This window comes from Dermacentor variabilis, chromosome 2 (genome assembly GCF_050947875.1).
Source record: "Dermacentor variabilis isolate Ectoservices chromosome 2, ASM5094787v1, whole genome shotgun sequence".
NCBI lineage: Eukaryota > Metazoa > Arthropoda > Arachnida > Ixodida > Ixodidae > Dermacentor > Dermacentor variabilis.
In genome coordinates, this window is record NC_134569.1 from 203694507 (window position 1) to 203712221 (window position 17715).

The 17715-nt window shown below is 50.2% G+C and overlaps 1 protein-coding gene across 1 annotated transcript in view; it reads right to left on the reverse strand.

Annotated features, from left to right (window-relative positions):
• LOC142573046 (uncharacterized) overlaps positions 1 to 17715 on the reverse strand; it is a 193634-nt gene that overhangs the window by 7637 nt on the left and 168282 nt on the right. Inside the window, exon 3 of the mRNA XM_075682547.1 lies at positions 5427 to 5592. Coding sequence (XP_075538662.1) covers positions 5427 to 5592 — 166 coding nt within the window. The remainder of the gene's footprint in view (positions 1 to 5426; positions 5593 to 17715) is intronic.

The window sequence follows — 17715 nt, forward strand, 5'->3', positions numbered from 1 at the left end:
TTGCTGGGGTTGGGAAGAACAGACCTATTCATTTACGGTTCCGAAATTTTTTTCTTTGTTTTGTTAATATAACGGACAGAAATAGCTTTCTAAATCCCCCCCGCGGACACGCCCCCGTCGCTTCCCGGAGCGCCGGGTGAGGTGGTTGCCAGAGGAGAGAACCGGCGAGAGTGACGTCACTCGCGGGGACCGTACTGTCGGACGGGCGTGCTGGCATGTTTCTTCCCGTCCTGCGCTTTACTAAACGACGCTACGAGAGATATGCCGCCGCTGACGTTTGTTTTCTTTTGCGATTTTCGTGAACTATGCTTCCTTTCTGTGCTGCATGAGTGCCTACATCCAAGAGCGCTTAATCTGCCCTCGTTCTGTGCACATTCGGCTGTGCGAACACAGGCGGCCAAGACGATGTGGTGTTTCACATGTTCCCGAAGGACAAGAAACTTGCAGCGCAGTGGGTCCGTGCGGTGAGGAGAGATAATTTCGTGCCGACGAAATCAACTGTGCTGTGCTCGGAGAATTTCCGCGACAGTGGTTATCATCGGAGCTTGACAACAATGCGGTTAATCGGTATTCCTATTAAATCGGCGCGACTGAAGCCCGGCGTTGTTCCGTCTATATTCTCCCACAAGACAAACACCTCGCCACCTCCAAGAGCGGCCTTCGCCAAGAGGAGAAAGGGTGAGGTAAGGGTTTTAATGTGCACACGGGCAATATTTTAAACAGATGATCACCTGAGTGCCGAACAAACGGCCTTACAGCGAATTCGGCGTGTAAAAACTTCGTTCCGTAGATTTCGCACTCATAGCCTGCTACCAGCAGCGAAATGCCGCAAAAACAAGCGTCGGCACAGCCGCGCCCGTGTCAAGGCGAACGGGCTCAAATAATGAAGTAACGTTGTGAGGCACAGTGAACTCTCACTTGAGTGAACTTCAAGGGACCGAAGGAAATAGTTCAATTAACTGAAAGTTCACTAAACTGAATATTCACTAGACCAACATAAGACATGACATACAGAGTCAAAGTTTGAAGTGCAATTCATGGAGCAAAAGACATGGCATCCATAACGTTAGAAATGTGTGAAATGGAATTTGTACATGATGTTACGGTGAAGGGAAGGAAGAAGTTGGATTGGACGAGAGGAAGACGAAGTCTGGCAGTTGCCTGAACGCCATTAACCTCAGTTGTAAATATACATTATTTTACACTCGTGGGCCTGCTTTCTTCCTGCAACAATATCAACGAGTACAAGGTTCATAACAGTTATAATGCTGCCTTTCTCACTTAGAAAAAAAATCTGTAATCTTCTTCTGCACTTGTACTTTTAAAGCACACGAAGTAACAAAACTGTCAATGTTTTTGTACACTTCTTCTGGAACAGCTTGCTGTTGAGACACAAAGTCTCTCCACTTTCCTATGTACCCTACAACCTCAGCTAGAGTTATAGGGCTTGAAACTGGCTCGGCAGTTGCCTCTTCTTCGTCTCTTCTTTGTCTTCTTCGCCCCTTCTTCGAAAGGAAGAGACGACGACCGTGCCACGACTAGCCGGTTAGAAAAAAACACACACCACGTGGTTTGTCGTGTGACAGATCGCCGCTTTGCTCTGGCGGCGTTGTAAGCGCCAGCGATGCTACTTTGTTCATGGCCTCTAAGATTGCATGCTTGCAAGTTTTGTGCGGGCGATCTTGGAGGCCATGCCTCGTTGCCGTTCGTTTTCCGCGCCGCGGCTTTGCCCCAGGAACGGGGGCAGCGCCAGCGACGTTACATTGCCGCAGGAGCGGCAGTGTGATGAGGGCGGGCATCGGTTCTGATCGTAAAAACAAGCCTTGGTCCTCTGAGTGAGTTCGTTAAACTGAAATATTGACTGTTGCAAAATTCGTTTAAGTGAAACATTTTTGAATAGTACCTATAAGAAAACTGCCGGGGATTTTTAAAAAGTTCGTTATTCTGAAATATTCGATAATGTGACGTTCGTACAACTGAGTTTACTGTATCGAACTTGTCAGCGTTCGACGTCGTCTAGTCCAATACAGGCATCACTGCTCCACAAAAAATGTTTTCTTGCCTTTGTACCTATCGAACAAGCTATGTATCAGGCATGACAAAATTATTATTTCAAAGTAATTATATTACATTACTCATTACTTTCTTATTACAATCATCGATTTGAATTACATTACCAATTACCGCTTTCAAAAATGGTATTACTTTACGATTGCTTCCAAAAAGTTTTCATGCATACAAGAAGCAAAAAGCAAAGTGTAAAGGGACGCCAACCTTTCTTCAAAGTAACATACACTTGCCAACATTTCATGCCCTCCCCCCCATGTTCCTCCACGACACCTCACGACACTACCAACGTTCTGGCACCGTACACAACTTACTGCTGCATATTTAACGCAATTGATAAATTACTTCAGCCATGAAATTACAAACACCAAATAATTCACATTGCTAAATCACTAGACAACTAATCCATCACATAAATTACTGAAAAGTATTTCAATTACTGGAAGTAATCCAACTGTTGTCATGTTTGCTGATATGCATGATATGCTGAAATTCATGACATCCATGCCTTGCACTCTTTCAGGTTCTAGCAGAGCGCCTAGAGAACCGAGCCCCTGATGAACCTGTTCCATTACCATCACCAATCGAAGAGTTTGAAGCAGCCAGTGTGACACAGGCAGATAACGTTGAAGAGCTTGAAGTATCCAAACGCGGCACTTATGTTAGCGATCGTGTCATCATCATCATCATCATCAGCCTGGTTACGCCCACTGCAGGGCAAAGGCCTCTCCCATACTTCTCCAACAACCCCGGTCATGTACTAATTGTGGCCATGCCGTCCCTGCAAACTTCTTAATCTCATCCGCCCACCTGACTTTCTGCCACCCTCTGCTACGCTTCCCTTCCCTTGGGATCCAGTCCGTAACCCTTAATGACCATCGGTTATCTTCCCTCCTCATTACATGTCCTGCCCATGCCCACTTCTTTTTCTTGATTTCAACTAAGATGTCATTAACTCGCGTTTGTTCCCTCACCCAATCTGCTCTTTTCTTATCCCTTAACGTCACACCTATCATTCTTCTTTCCATAGCTCGTTGTGTCGTCCTCAATTTGAGTAGAACCCTTTTCGTAAGCCTCCAGGTTTCTGCCCCGTAGGTGAGTACTGGTAAGACACAGCTATTATATACTTTTCTCTTGAGGGATAACGGCAACCTGCTGTTCATGATTTAGGAATGCCTGCCAAACGCACTCCAGCCCATTCTTATTCTTCTGATTATTTCCGTCTCATGATCCGGATCCGCCGTCACTACCTGCCCTAAGTAGATGTATTCCCTTACGACTTCCAGTGCCTCGCTGCCTATTGTAAATTGTTGTTCTCTCCCGAGACTGTTAAGCATTACTTTAATTTCCTGCATATTAATTTTTAGACCCACTCTTCTGCTTTGCCTCTCCAGGTCAGTGAGCATGCATTGCAATTGGTCCCCTGAGTTACTAAGCAAGGCAATATCATCAGCGAATCGCAAGTTACTAAGGTATTCTCCATTAACTTTTATCCCCAATTCTTCCCAATCCAGGTCTCTGAATACCTCCTGTAAACACGCTGTGAATAGCATTGGACATATCGTATCTCCCTGCCTGACGCCTTTCTTTATTGGGATTTTGTTGCTTGCTTTATGGAGGACTACGGTGGCTGTGGAGCCGCTATAGATATCTTCCAGTATTTTTACATATGGCTCATCTACACCCTGATTCCGTAATGCCTCCATGACTGCTGAGGTTTCGACTGAATCAAACGCGTTCTCGTAATTAATGAAAGCTATATACAACGGTTGCTTATATTCTAGGTAGGAAGCAGCGGTTCGTGCCCAAAGCAAACCACGCACAGTTAGACACCTGAAGAGCAGCGTGAATACGATGACCGACAAAAGGAGCAGCAACGTCGATATGTACAACAGCGTCATGCTCACGCTCACCAGGACTCAGTTCAAGGCTATGTCACATTGGTCTATCGGATCAAATGATGCCACAGCTTCGCTGGCCAACGGCCTGAATTCACAGCGTGAATTGGAGCCCTACTAATGCGCACGCATCCTTAGGCGACGCAACCACGAGATCTGCTAGTCGGTCTTTCTGTCCGTCCGTCTCTAACGCATGCACTTTTGAAAACGTTTGCACCCCTTATTTTGTCCCATAAGAATAATCATCATCTGTCTTGCCCGCATTTCCTTAACGCTGCAAGACCGGTACTTCCTGGTCACGAACCGCGTGTGTGTTATCATTGTGACATAGCATTCATGAAAAAGGAAAGTAGCGAGAGCAGATTTTTAAAGAAAGTAAACGCAGGCAAGGCCGATGCCGATTATCGTTGTGGGACAAGCTACGCCCCAAAGCGTGCAAACTATTTTAAGAGCAACATTATGTTTGCCATGAAGAGAAATAGAGTAAATTCAGAAGGAAGAACGTCGGCGGTCGTGAGCTTCGAGCCTTCGACTCCACACTCAGAAGCCGAGTGCCTTACCCACTAGGCTAAACACCCACCAGGTGAATATAGCTTAAACATACGAATGTGTTGTACTGGTGGTATAATACATGTCAAAGGAGAAGAGTTTCCATGAAGGCGTTTTCAAAAGATTTGGTATTGGTGGAATAAAAGCCATTTCTAGGACTACATGTAGAGCCGACTTAGAGCCTCGCAGGCATCAGGAAAATTCAGGTTTTGCGAAATTTTAATTTCAAACGCGCCACATCCCCGAAGCGTTTCAGCTGTCGCGGGATGCGCCTTCCGTGGGGCGTTTCTTCACCGATCGAAATGCCACCGATCGCTAAAGGCTCATGCGCTTCACGTCACGCAACAGAGACAGAGACGCAGCGATAAGGAGTGACCAGGGGTTACATGGGTCTCATCACGGTGGATAATGGTTCGGCGAGGATGCATAAGGTGCTAAAGAGCTTGCTAAAGAGGCAAGAGCTTAGAATCGTCGGAGCGATCCTGATAAGGTTAATTAGGACCGAGAAAGGTTGATAGGGTCGGATCAAATCGGATAATCGGTTAAGGGCCGGATCATGTCTGATAAGGTTTTAATAAGCAGATATAAATGGTTGATAAAGGTTACATCGATTGCGATAAAGATCTATAAAGGTAGAATCGACTCCGATAAAGTTGACAACAATCGATAAGGGTTCATAATGGTCGGATTACATACGATAAGGTCGGTAACAACTGATAACGGCTTATAAAGATTTGTACTGGTTGCATAAAGTTTGACAAGACTGGCAATGACACCGGCTTGCGTGGAAATGAGCAAGTGGCACAATGCTTACACATACTTAGACAACCCCAGTGAAGCTTCTGCATAATTTTTTGCTACTCTGTTCTTCAACGTAACTACAACGTCACAACATGAATGGTGAATACATACTCAGGTCGGCCCTGGGAAATCTCCGGATCTGATAGCCTTTTGCTGCCTCATGGAGGCCCCAGGCTTCGAGGAGTTTCAGCTTCATCTTCGTCATCGCAGCGCGGAAACGCTGCTTGGCCTCACACGGCTTGCAAGGACGACGCCGTGTTTTATACTGATCCCACGCCTGCGTTGGCAGCAAACAATTGTCATGACCTGAAACAACCCCTCAGTCCGTCCCAGTATATATATATATATATATATATATATATATATATATATATATATATATATATATATATATATATATATATATATATATATATATCACACAGAGAAAGAGAGAGCGAGGGGGGAGGAAGAGAGATACACGACACAAAGCTACTGTGATGCCGTGATTGCGAAATAGTATTTGACGATTACATATCGACATCCCCACGACTTGTCTTATCTCGTGATCATCTGTCAGATGAGACTGTGATCAACTGCTTCTGTCTCCATGTCTGCAACGTCAACTCTGCTTAACCGAAATACAACAGCACAACGACTTCTTGTTATTAAATGCGATATGTATACATCACAGCTGCAGCTGTATAACATGTCATGTGCCTGCTGTTCATGCGATCTCCCGAAATACTTTCGCCGCCGCCGCCGCCGTGTGGGGTCCCACCCGAATAGCCGGACTTTTGGCCGAAACGAGGGCTACATTTGGGCCCAACGACTGACACGCTGCGCATCATTTCGGAGCCTGTTCACGAGTCCAAGTAATAGAGAGCTTTAGTTTAGGGGACGCAAGCGGCTTGCGTACGCAAGAACTAGGGGCGACGGTACTGCGCATGCGCAGACCGCTACGCCTACTTGCATGCTTGGGTTGTTTGGCCGGCCGAAAACATCGCTGCCCCTAAGTGGTCATGTTACCCACGTGACTCTCGCGGTGTAGGAGAACTTGCGAGTAGCTAGCGGGTAGATAATCTAATAAATTTTGGCCAAGTGTCGAGAGACGTCGTTATTATATATATATATATATATATATATATATATATATATATATATATATATATATATATATATTGTGAGCATTATTCATACGCTTCATATTCTCACCTGTACATACTCATCATCACCGTTTTGGACCCTGGTGGTGGGGCTCTCACTCGGGAGAATAAAGAAGAGACTGGCTGCCTAAACCTCGTCTCACAAGTGGTGGAGTGTGCTGTCCGGTTCCTTCGCCCTCTCGCTCCCGGTCTCTCTCCAGCTTCACCTACGCTACATCCCTGGAGCTCCGCTCGGGTCGCCGCCTCTACCAACTGCACTCAACCATGTCGCAAGACCAGCAGACCAGTCCCACGACATCCCCCTTGCCTACTCCTGCGGGAACCCCTTCTTGGACAGTCACCACCCCTCAGAAGGATCCACCGCTATTTGCTGGGCTTCCAGGCGACGACGTTGAAGACTGGTTGGAGCTATACGAGCGCGTGAGTGACTTTAACCACTGGAACGAATCAGCAAAACTTGCTCACGTCGCCTTTTACCTAACCGGAGTTGCGAAAACTTGGTTTTCCAATCATGAGCTCGATTTGGTCAACTGGAGCATCTTTAAACGCCATCTACGCCAGATTTTCGCCAACTCGTCTGTCCGCTCCGATATCGCTAAGAAGAAGCTTGCTGAGCGTGTACAGCACTCAGGCGAGTCCTACACTTCGTACATAGAGGACGTCCTCGCCCTCTGCCGCCGCGTGAACACCTCGATGGCAGAGAGTGACCGTGTACGTCACCTGCTCAAGGGTATTGGGACTGCGGCATTCAATGCTCTTGTAGTGCTGAATCCCACTACCGTCGCCGACATCATCAGTACGTGTCAGCGTCTCGATGACCTTCATATGCTCCGCTTACACCCTGACACGTCTGATTTCAAGGCGTCCAACGACAGCGAGCTACGTGCTTTGATTCGCTCCATCATCCGTGAGGAACTGCACGCCCAAACTTCGTCAAACCCTCCTGAGGTCCATCTGATGCCCCCTGGTGGCGGCCTACGCCATATCGTGAGGGAAGAGATAGCTGCCGTGACCTGCCCACAAATCACGAGCCCGCGCCCTATCCATACGCCAACGTACGCTCAGGTTGCCTCTATAGCGCCACCCTCCCATCAGCCACCACAACAGGCACCTGCACCGCACATGTCCCTGAATCCTATCACTGCAAGGCCATCGCCTGTTCCGTCTTATACCGCATGGAGCCCACCTCGACCGGTTTGTTACTACTGCGGCATCCGTGGCCACATTTCCAGGTTTTGCCGACGCCGTCAGCAAGATGAAAGACGTGGCTATGACGGCTTTGAAAGGGATCAGTTTTCTGGCCCTGTACCACGACGTCGGCGTTCTGACTACGATTATTATCCACGACGTTCCCCATCTCCACAGGACTTCAACACTGCCGGTTCATTGCGTTTCCCGCGTCGTCGCTCTCCATCACCGATGCGGCGCTCTTCTTCCCCTCTACGACCGGCTACTTCGTCCTCCGATCACCGCCCGCAAAACTAAATGGTGCAGCTTCAGGAGGGAAAGCTGCATCTTTTGGACAACGTGAAACTCCTCCGGAGCGCCCGTCAAATGTACTTTTGGTGTGTGTTGAAGGTGTCCGAATCGAAGCCTTGGTTGACACAGGTGCATCGCTTTCCGTTATTAGTGCTGACTTGTGTTCTCGATTGCGAAAAGTGAAGACACCGTATAATGGCCCTCCCCTTCGTTGTGCTAATACAGTTCTTGTTCAGCCCTCCAGTGTTTGCACTGCGCGCGTTTTCATTGATGGCATCCTCCACCACATTCAGTTCGTCGTGCTATCTTCGTGCACTTACGCGATGATTTTGGGATGGGACTTCCTGTCCTCCGCCTCAGCTTTCATCTCTTGCCGTCAGCGAACTATTCATATGACGGACACTGAATCTTCGTCCGCTGTCAATGCTCATAGCCTGCATTTTGTCACGTCTACCGACTGTTTCATTCCCGCGGGTAATGAGCATATTCTGACGCTGACTTCCGACACTATTATTAATGGTGATGTGTTCCTTGCACCGAGCGGTTACTGCATTTCTGGTGGGCTTAGCCTTACTCCTAGCCTAGTACGGTTTCAGGACGGTAGAGCGTTAGTCGCTGTTCATAACCCTACTTCTTCGCCAGTTGTGCTCTCCCAGGGCTCTACTGTGACATGCTTTACTGACACCGAACCTCTTTCGCTGGTACCGCTTCACACCGAATCACCACCTTTGTCTACCACAACTGATTATCACACTGCTACCGCTGCTTTAACGGCCGCGATAAATCCCGATTTGACCGCTGCGCAGAAAGAAGACCTTCTGGCACTCCTGCACAAACACAGAGCCTTATTTGACGTCCACTCCAAGCTTCTGGGGCGCACATGCGTCGCAGTACATCGTATCGAAACCGAAGGCAGTTCGGTTGTACGCCGCCGCCCGTATCGCGTGTCTTCCGCAGAACGGAAAATCATTGCGGATAACGTTGATGACATGCTCAAGAGAGACATCATTCGGCCATCCTCCAGTTCTTGGTCGTCTCCTGTCGTGCTGGTTCGCAAGAAAGACGGCTCTGTACGATTCTGCGTCGATTATCGAGCCCTTAATAAGATCACGCGCAAAGACGTATATCCGATGCCAAGAATTGACGATGCCATTGACTCCCTCCAGGGTGCAGAATAATTCTCTAGTCTAGACCTCCGATCCGGATACTGGCAAATCCCCATGCACGATGCGGACAAGGACAAGACAGCCTTTGAAACACCAGACGGACTTTACGAGTTCAACGTCATGCCATTCGGTTTATGTAATGCCCCTGCAACATTTGAACGCATGATCGACACAGTTTTACGTGGCCTTAAGTGGAAGACCTGTCTGTGCTATTTAGATGACATCGTTATTTTTTCTACAACTTTTCGTCAGCACCTTGAGCGCTTGGACGAAGTTTTCACATGCATTTCCAACGCTGGACTCCAACTCAACACAAAGAAATGCCATTTTGCCAGAAAGAACATCAAAGTGTTGGGCCATCTTATCAGCAAAGATGGCGTTCGACCGGATCCCGAAAAGGTTGCTGCCGTGCTTCGCTTACCTCGCCCTGAAAATCAAAAGCAATTAAGCAGTTTCTTGGGCCTGGCATCCTACTTCCGCCGCTTCATCAGTCATTTCATCAGTCACCGCTACACAAGTTGCTCACGTCGGGCACTGCTTTCCCTTGGACAGATGAATGCGAACTTTCTTTTCAAGCCCTCAAGCAGGCATTAACCACCGACCCTGTCCTCTGTCACTTCGATGAGAACGCACCAACTTGCTTGCACACCGACGCTAGTGGCCATGGGATCGGTGCTGTACTTTTACAGCGTGATACCACCTCACGAGAGAGAGTTGTTGCCTATGCCAGTCGCGCGCTAACACCTGCCGAAAAGAATTACTCGATCACAGAACAGGAATGTCTCGCAGTAGTTTGGGCAATCCAAAAATTTCGACCATATCTTTACGGACGCCATTTCACGGTCATAACCGACCACCACGCCTTATGCTGGTTGTCGTCAATCAAAAATTTGTCCGGACGACTTGGTCGCTGGGTGCTACGCTTACAAGAGTACGATTTTGACGTCGTCTACAAGTCTGGGAAAAAGCATCAAGATGCTGACGCTCTCTCTCGCTGCCCGCTGCCACTATTAGCTTCGAGTACACCTCCCCATTGCTCGCCACTTGATGATGAGACTAAGTCGTCCCTCCCGTTATTACCGTTATTACCTCTATCGGTTACTGACACGTTACCTTCCAATCGCGTCACTCACCTCGCCTCGTGTCAACGTTCTGACCCCTACTGTGACAGCATCATCCAACGCCTGTGCGGAACTACATCTGCACCAAATGCCAGATTACGTCGACAACTGCGACTATTTAAGCTTGACAACGATGTGCTGTACCGCTACGTATACAACTCCGACAGACACCGCTGGGTACCTATTCTTCCACGTTCGATGCGCACACAAGTCCTTGAAGCCTTGCACGACGACCCATCTGCTGGCCATTTGGGATTCCGCAAAACATACCACCGCGTTAGGAGCCGTTTCTTTTGGCCAGGCATGTCTACCTTTGTGGCCAAGTACGTCGCTTCTTGCGTTCAGTGTCAACGGCGGAAACGACCGACTTCGCCTCCTGCTGGGCTTTTACAGCCCATTCCATGTCCCGAGACACCGTTTGCCATCGTTGGGATAGACCTAGTCGGCCCTCTGCCCATAACGCCAGCGGGTCATCGATGGGTCGTGACAGCTGTTGACCAGCTCACACGTTACGCAGAGACCGCTCCTCTACGCTCTAGTTCGGCCTCCGACGTTGCCACCTTCTTTCTAGATGCCACTGTGCTGCGCCATGGTGCACCTCGTGTACTGTTAAGCGACCGCGGCAAGACTTTCATGTCAACAATGCTAGCAGAAGTACTCGGAGCTTGTGGCACAGTTCATAAGACAACATCCGCATATCACCCACAAACAAATGGCTTAACCGAGCGATTTCATCGCACACTAATAGATATGATATCCATGTATATCGGGCCAAACCACGACAACTGGGACAAACTTTTACCTTTCGTGACTTTTGCTCACAACACCGCTATCCAACGAACTACGGGATACTCACCTTTCTACCTAGTTTACGGCCGTTCCCCGACATTCACCATCGACGCCGCTTTCTTCAATGCCCAAACTAACACCTCGGCCAGTATACCCGAACAGTTCGTCTCGAGACTTGAGGAATGCCGTGAACGTGCTCGCTTCAACACAGAAGTCAGTCAGCTAGATCGCAAGCTACGTTACGACATCTCTCGTCGCGACGTCTCCTTTCGTCCTGGAGAGGAAGTGCTCCTTTGGACGCCCATTCGTACACCCGGTTTGTGCGAGAAGTTTGAATCCCGCTTTCTTGGACCCTATATTATTAACGAACAAACATCCCCCGTGAACTATCGCGTTACTCCCGTAGACGTTTCTTCCGACCATCGTTGTCGTGGTTCGGAGATCGTTCACGTTTCGCGCCTAAAACGATTCGTTCGGCGATCCCCTCCTGGCTAAGTCGCGGCCTGGCTGGCCGCTTGCGCGTGCGGGGAAATTAGTGTGAGCATTATTCATACGCTTCATATTCTCACCTGTACATACTCATCATCACCATTTTGGACCCTGGTGGTGGGGCTCTCACTCGGGAGAATAAAGAAGAGACTGGCTCCCTAAACCTCGTCTCACAATATATATATATATATATATATATATATATATATATATATATATATATATATATATTGAAAGGGGGTTTATTGCAGCTCGTACGAGGGATCGCAAGTAGCTCTTGATCGCGAGTCCTAGCCGTTCGCATCAGCAGCCCGAGCTCGGGTCTCGCGCCGCAGCGGTGGCAGTTCGCACAGCGCCACATGCATGTTACCCACTACAATTGCCCCCACGGCGAAGAGGAGCCATCCTGGCGACCTAAGGTGATGACACGATAAGGGGGTCGTGGTACGGCTTCAGGCGACTGACGTGAACCGTCTCGCGGCCACGGCGGCGTTTGTCCGAAGATGGCGTCACCGGTTCGACCACATAATTCACCGGCGAAGTACACGCGACGATCCGGTACGGACCCTGATATTTCGGAGCAAGCTTGGGGCTAAGGCCAGGGGATTGGAAGGGCAGCTGAAGCCAGACGTGAGAGTCCACGGCGAAGGACTGTGTGGGCTGCCCGTTGTCGCGTCGATCTTTGTGGATACCTTGGGTATCCGACGTAAACGAGCGAGCCAGTTGGCGGCACTCTTCAGCATGGCGAGCAACTTCGGAAAGATGGGTCAATTCAGAGGCATCCGGATGATATGGTAGCACGGTGTCGAGGGTAGTGGAAGGTTCACGTCCATAAAGAAGGAAAAATGGGGAGAAGCCTGTGGTAGCCTGAACGGCGGTGTTATACGCGTACGTCACAAAAGGGAGGACATCGTCCCAATTGGAATGATCAGACGCAACATACATGGTGAGCATGTCACCCAGAGTGCGGTTGAACCGTTCCGTGAGACCGTTAGTCTGTGGGTGATACGCCGTAGAGGTGCGGTGAATAGTGCGGCAAGCGGCGAGTAGCTCATTAATAACTTCGGATAAGAAGACACGGCCTCGGTCGCTGAGCAGTTCTCGCGGTGCGCCATGCCGTAAGATGAAATGCCGTAACATGAATGCGGCGACGTCGCGAGCAGCAGCCGAAGCAAGTGCAGCAGTTTCGGCATATCTTGTGAGGTGGTCTACTGCAACAATTATCCAACGATTTCCTTTAGCAGTGGATGGAAGAGGCCCATAGAGGTCAATGCCAATCCGATCAAAAGGACGTGCAGGACACGGCAAAGGTTGCAGAGGGCCAGTCGTATGAGGAGATGTCTTGCGTCGCTGACAGGCTACACATGACCGAATGTATTTGCGGACATAAGAATACATGCCGCGCCAGTAGTAGCGCTGACGGAGCCGCTCGTAGGTTTTCAGGACGCCAGCATGAGCTTGTTGGGGGTCGGCGTGGAAATACGTGCAGATGTCGGAGCGCAAATGGCGAGGGATGACTAGCAGCCATTTGCGACCATCCGGCTGATAGTTTCGGCGGTACAAGATGGCGTCCCGTAGCACGAAATGGGTGGCTTGGCGAAGAAGGGCTCGAGGGCATGTAGCCGTCGAAGAACTGTGAAGAATGTCAATGAGAGACACAATCCACGGATCTTTCCTCTGTTCAGACGGCATGTCAGTAACAGCAAGTGTAGCAACCGGGCACTCTACGGCGGAGGGTGGCGTTTCGTCGGATCTCATGGGCGATCGGGAGAGTGCGTCGGCATCAGAATGTTGGCGCCCGGATCGATAGATGACGCGAATGTCAAATTCTTGGAGCCGAAGAGCCCAACGTCCAAGACGGCCTGACGGGTCCTTCAGTGACGCAAGCCAGCAGAGCGCGTGGTGGTCTGTCACAACATCGAACGGATGGCCATACAAGTAAGGGCGAAATTTGTGTAACGCCCAAACTATAGCCAAACATTCTTTTTCTGTGACAGAATAATTGGTTTCTGCCTTCGTGAGGGCCCGACTCGCATATGCAACCACATATTCCGGAAAGCCAGGCTTGCGTTGCGCAAGGACGGCTCCAAGACCAACGCCACTGGCGTCCGTATGAACTTCGGTCGGTGCAGTCGGGTCATAGTGGCGTAGAACAGGTGGTGAGGTAAGCAGACGACGCAAAGTGGTGAAGGCTTGGTCACATGCCGGAGTCCAATCGCGAAGGTCACCTGGGCCAGCCAGGAGCTTCGTCAGAGGAGCGATGATGCAGGCAAAATTGCGTACAAAGCGTCGAAAATACGAGCAAAGGCCGATAAAACTTCGGAGCTCTTTCAGTGTAGTCGGCCGCGGAAATTCTGCGACAGCACGAAGTTTGTCAGGGTCGGGAAGGACGCCGTCTTTCGAAACGACATGGCCAAGTATGGACAGCTGGCGGGCGCCGAAGCGGCACTTTTTCAAGTTAAGTTGAAGGCCGGCGGTGGCAAGACAAGTAAGGACGTCGCGTAGACGAGAGAGGTGAGAGGTGAAATCAGGGGAGAAAACTACCACGTCGTCTAAATAACACAGGCACGTCTTCCATTTGAGGCCTCGCAGAATATTGTCCATCATTCTTTCGAATGTCGCTGGCGCATTGCAGAGGCCGAATGGCATTACCGTAAACTCACACAGGCCATCAGGCGTAATGAAAGCTGTTTTCGAGCGGTCGGATTCATCCACTGGCACTTGCCAATAGCCCGATCGCAAGTCCAAAGAAGAAAAGAATTCAGCACCATGTAGACAATCCAGGGCGTCATCTATGCGCGGTAGAGGATAGACATCCTTTCGTGTAATCTTGTTGAGGCGACGATAGTCCACACAGAAACGAATCGAGCCATCTTTTTTCTTAACGAGTACTACGGGCGATGACCAAGGGCTGCAGAATGGCTTGATAACACCACGGTCAAGCATGTCTTCAACTTGCTCGGTGATGACACGACGCTCGGTGGATGACACGCGGTGCGGACGCTGGCGTAATGGTGCGTGGTGTCACGTATCAATGTGGTGAGAGACGGTACTTGTGCGGCCTAACGATGCTTGGTTCCAGTCAAAAGACGCGTGAAACTCATTTAAAAGAGTAATTAGCCGCTCACGTTGTGTCGGCTCGCGGTCATCGGCAATGGAGCGACAAAAAACATCCGGTGGGACTCGGTTAGGCGGCACATGGGGCGTCAGTGCTGTTACGTTGGCAGTATCGACGTCGTCGGCCATGGGGAAGTGCACAATAGCGTCAGCGTCCACAGACTCGATGGTGCCAGTAGTCTCGCCATAGTGCAAAGCCAAAGTGCACGAATTTGGGTTAGAAATCAGTATTTCTGCAGCACCATGGTGAACCGTGAGGAGGGCGAAAGGCAACAATATAGGCTGGCGGCGAATGAAGACGGCAGCGGGTGTAAACATGACCGTCGCTTCGGCAAGCGATGCGCATGAAAGAGGGACAAATACAGCACTGTGAGGAGGAAGGTCAGTATCTGAAGCTACACAGATCCTGCTAAGGTCGTGAACTTGAAAGTCGCGAGATGGCAAATCGCACAGAACGGAGAACTGAACCTCAGCACGTGTACAGTCGATGACGGCATGATGGCGCGACAGAAAATCCCAACCGAGAATGACATCGTGGGAGCAACAAGTTAACACAAAGAAATCAATGGAATACAAAATGTCTCGAATCAGCACTCTGGCAGTGCACATAGCGACTGGCTGTACTTGTTGCGCACTGGCTGTTCTAAGCAATGGAACCGAAGGCTTCATGGTCACTTTCCGCAATGCACGACAAAGCTTCTCACTAATCACGGACACAGCAGCACCTGTATCGACGAGCGCAAGGGATTTGATGCCATCAACGCACACTTCAATGACGTTAGCGGGGGAAAAACGAGGACTTTGATGTTCCGACGATGACGCAGTTCGTGCCTCAGGAACTGCGGAAATCAGTTTTCCGCCTCAGTAGTACTGGCACTGGGTCTACGACGCATGGGTGAGAGTGAGCGCCGACGAGGGGAAGGCGAGCGACGAGTGCCGTAGAGCTGTGACTGCGGTGCCGGTATGTCATCAGCAGCGTATACTTCCGGTGGTGGTCGTGAAGGCATACGGAAAGGTCGGAAGTCGGAGCTGGGTCGTCGCGGGGTGCCCACGAAGGGCGGCAAGCGCCGGCGGCAGAAGCGCACTACATGACCCGGGGTACCGCAGGCATAGCATATTGGGCGGTTGTCAGCAGTGCGCCAAGGATTTGGACCCTGCTGCTGTGCACTGAAAAAGGGATCCGCCGGCTGGCGAGGCGAAGGCGGAGGAGAGAACACCGGCGGGCGAGGCGCTGAAGGCGGAGGAGAGAACCCCTGTAGACGAGGCGCCCGTGCAACGGCTTCAGCATACGTCAGAGGCGCGGCCACGGGAGCCGGCTGACACGGAGGTGGAAGAGCTTCGGTCACTTGCTCTTGAATTATCTGTCGGAGCGCTGGAGCCAAACATTGAGAAGGCTTCTCCGTGGTCGGCAAAATCGAGAGCTGTCGTGCGACCTCCTCGCGCACAAATTCTTTTATTTGCGTCAGCAAAGTTGTGTGGTTGTCGCCAATAATTAATACTGCTAACGAATCTTCCGTAGGCGGTGGGCGCCGAGCTAAGATGCGTTGTTTCCGTAGCTCGTCAAAACTTTGGCACAAATTGATAACTTCGGCCACGGTACGCGGATCCTTCGCTAACAACATCTGAAAGGCGTCCTCATCAATGCCTTTCATAATGTGTTTCATCTTGTCCTGTTCTGACATTGACGGATTCACGCGCTTACACAGGTCAATGACATCTTCGATGTAACTTGTGAAAGTTTCACCGTGATGTTGTGCACGCCCCCGTAAGCGTTGCTCTGCGCGAAGCTTGCGCACAGCGGGGCGCCCGAACACTTCAGCGAAACTTGTTTTGAATGTGCTCCATGTTCCGAAATCGTGTTCGTGGTTTCGGAACCAGACGTTCGCGACGCCGGTTAAGTAAAACAACACGTTGTGCAACTTGGTGACCTCGTCCCACTTGTTATGCTGGCTCACCCGTTCGTAAGATGACAACCAATCCTCCACGTCATGATCATCGGTGCCGCTAAAGATGGCAGGATCACGCTGGCGCAACACACCGGAAACGATGACCGCCGGAGGCTGTGGTGCATCTTCCTGGGTGGTTTCGTCAGGCATGGTCGTAGCAGTCGGTAGCGTCCGGCTTCGGAGTTCCAGTTTCCGAGGTCTACCCCGCACCTCCACCAAATGAAAGGGGGTTTATTGCAGCTCGTACGAGGGATCGCAAGTAGCTCTTGATCGCGAGTCCTAGCCGTTCGCATCAGCAGCCCGAGCTCGGGTCTCGCGCCGCAGCGGTGGCAGTTCGCACAGCGCCACATGCATATTACCCACTACAATATATATATATATATATATATATATATATATATATATATATTAGAGAGGTTTAGCGTGTCCGGTACTCGCATAAACGCAGGCTGGGGCGTTGGGGCGGAGCCATGATCGGGAGCGGCCTGCATGGTGCATCCACCTGGCGGCGCAAAGCTCAAACGGAAAAAATTGGAGGACGCTTAAGCTTCGCCTTCAAGAGTGGAACGCTACAGCGTTCCCGTCGACCCGCCAAGGGGTGTAAGACAATGGGCTACGGCGCAGCAACTACGCGACCCGCATCGGACGCGGTGAGCGTCGAGCAACGCAGCGTTCGGCGCGACAACGAAATGTGCGCCTGAGCACGCGACGCACGCCTGAGCCTTAGAAACAGCTCGTTTCTAAGGCAACACCGCGTTCACTAGAGGCGCTTTTGTACCGCTTTTAAGCATCGAACTCGTGGTTCAGTGGTAATAAAGAAAAAAAACTCGTGGTTCAGTGGTAACGTCTCCGTCTCGCACTCCGGAGACCCTGGTTCGATTCCCACCCAGCCCATCTTGCAAGTTGTTTTTTTATTCATGAAGTGCCTGCTGGGATTTATCGCTCACGGCCAACGCCGACGACACCGGCTTTTCTGCGACACGAGCTCCTTAACGCTGTCGCGTTTAAAAGCAGATAATATTGCTGTAACTAAGTATATTCTACTTCACTGCTGGTGTAAATTTTCGGCACTGGCGTAATTGTGTTGCTGCCAGAAATGTATACCCACAGCAAAGTAAAATACACTTGTTTACTGCAATATTAGCTGT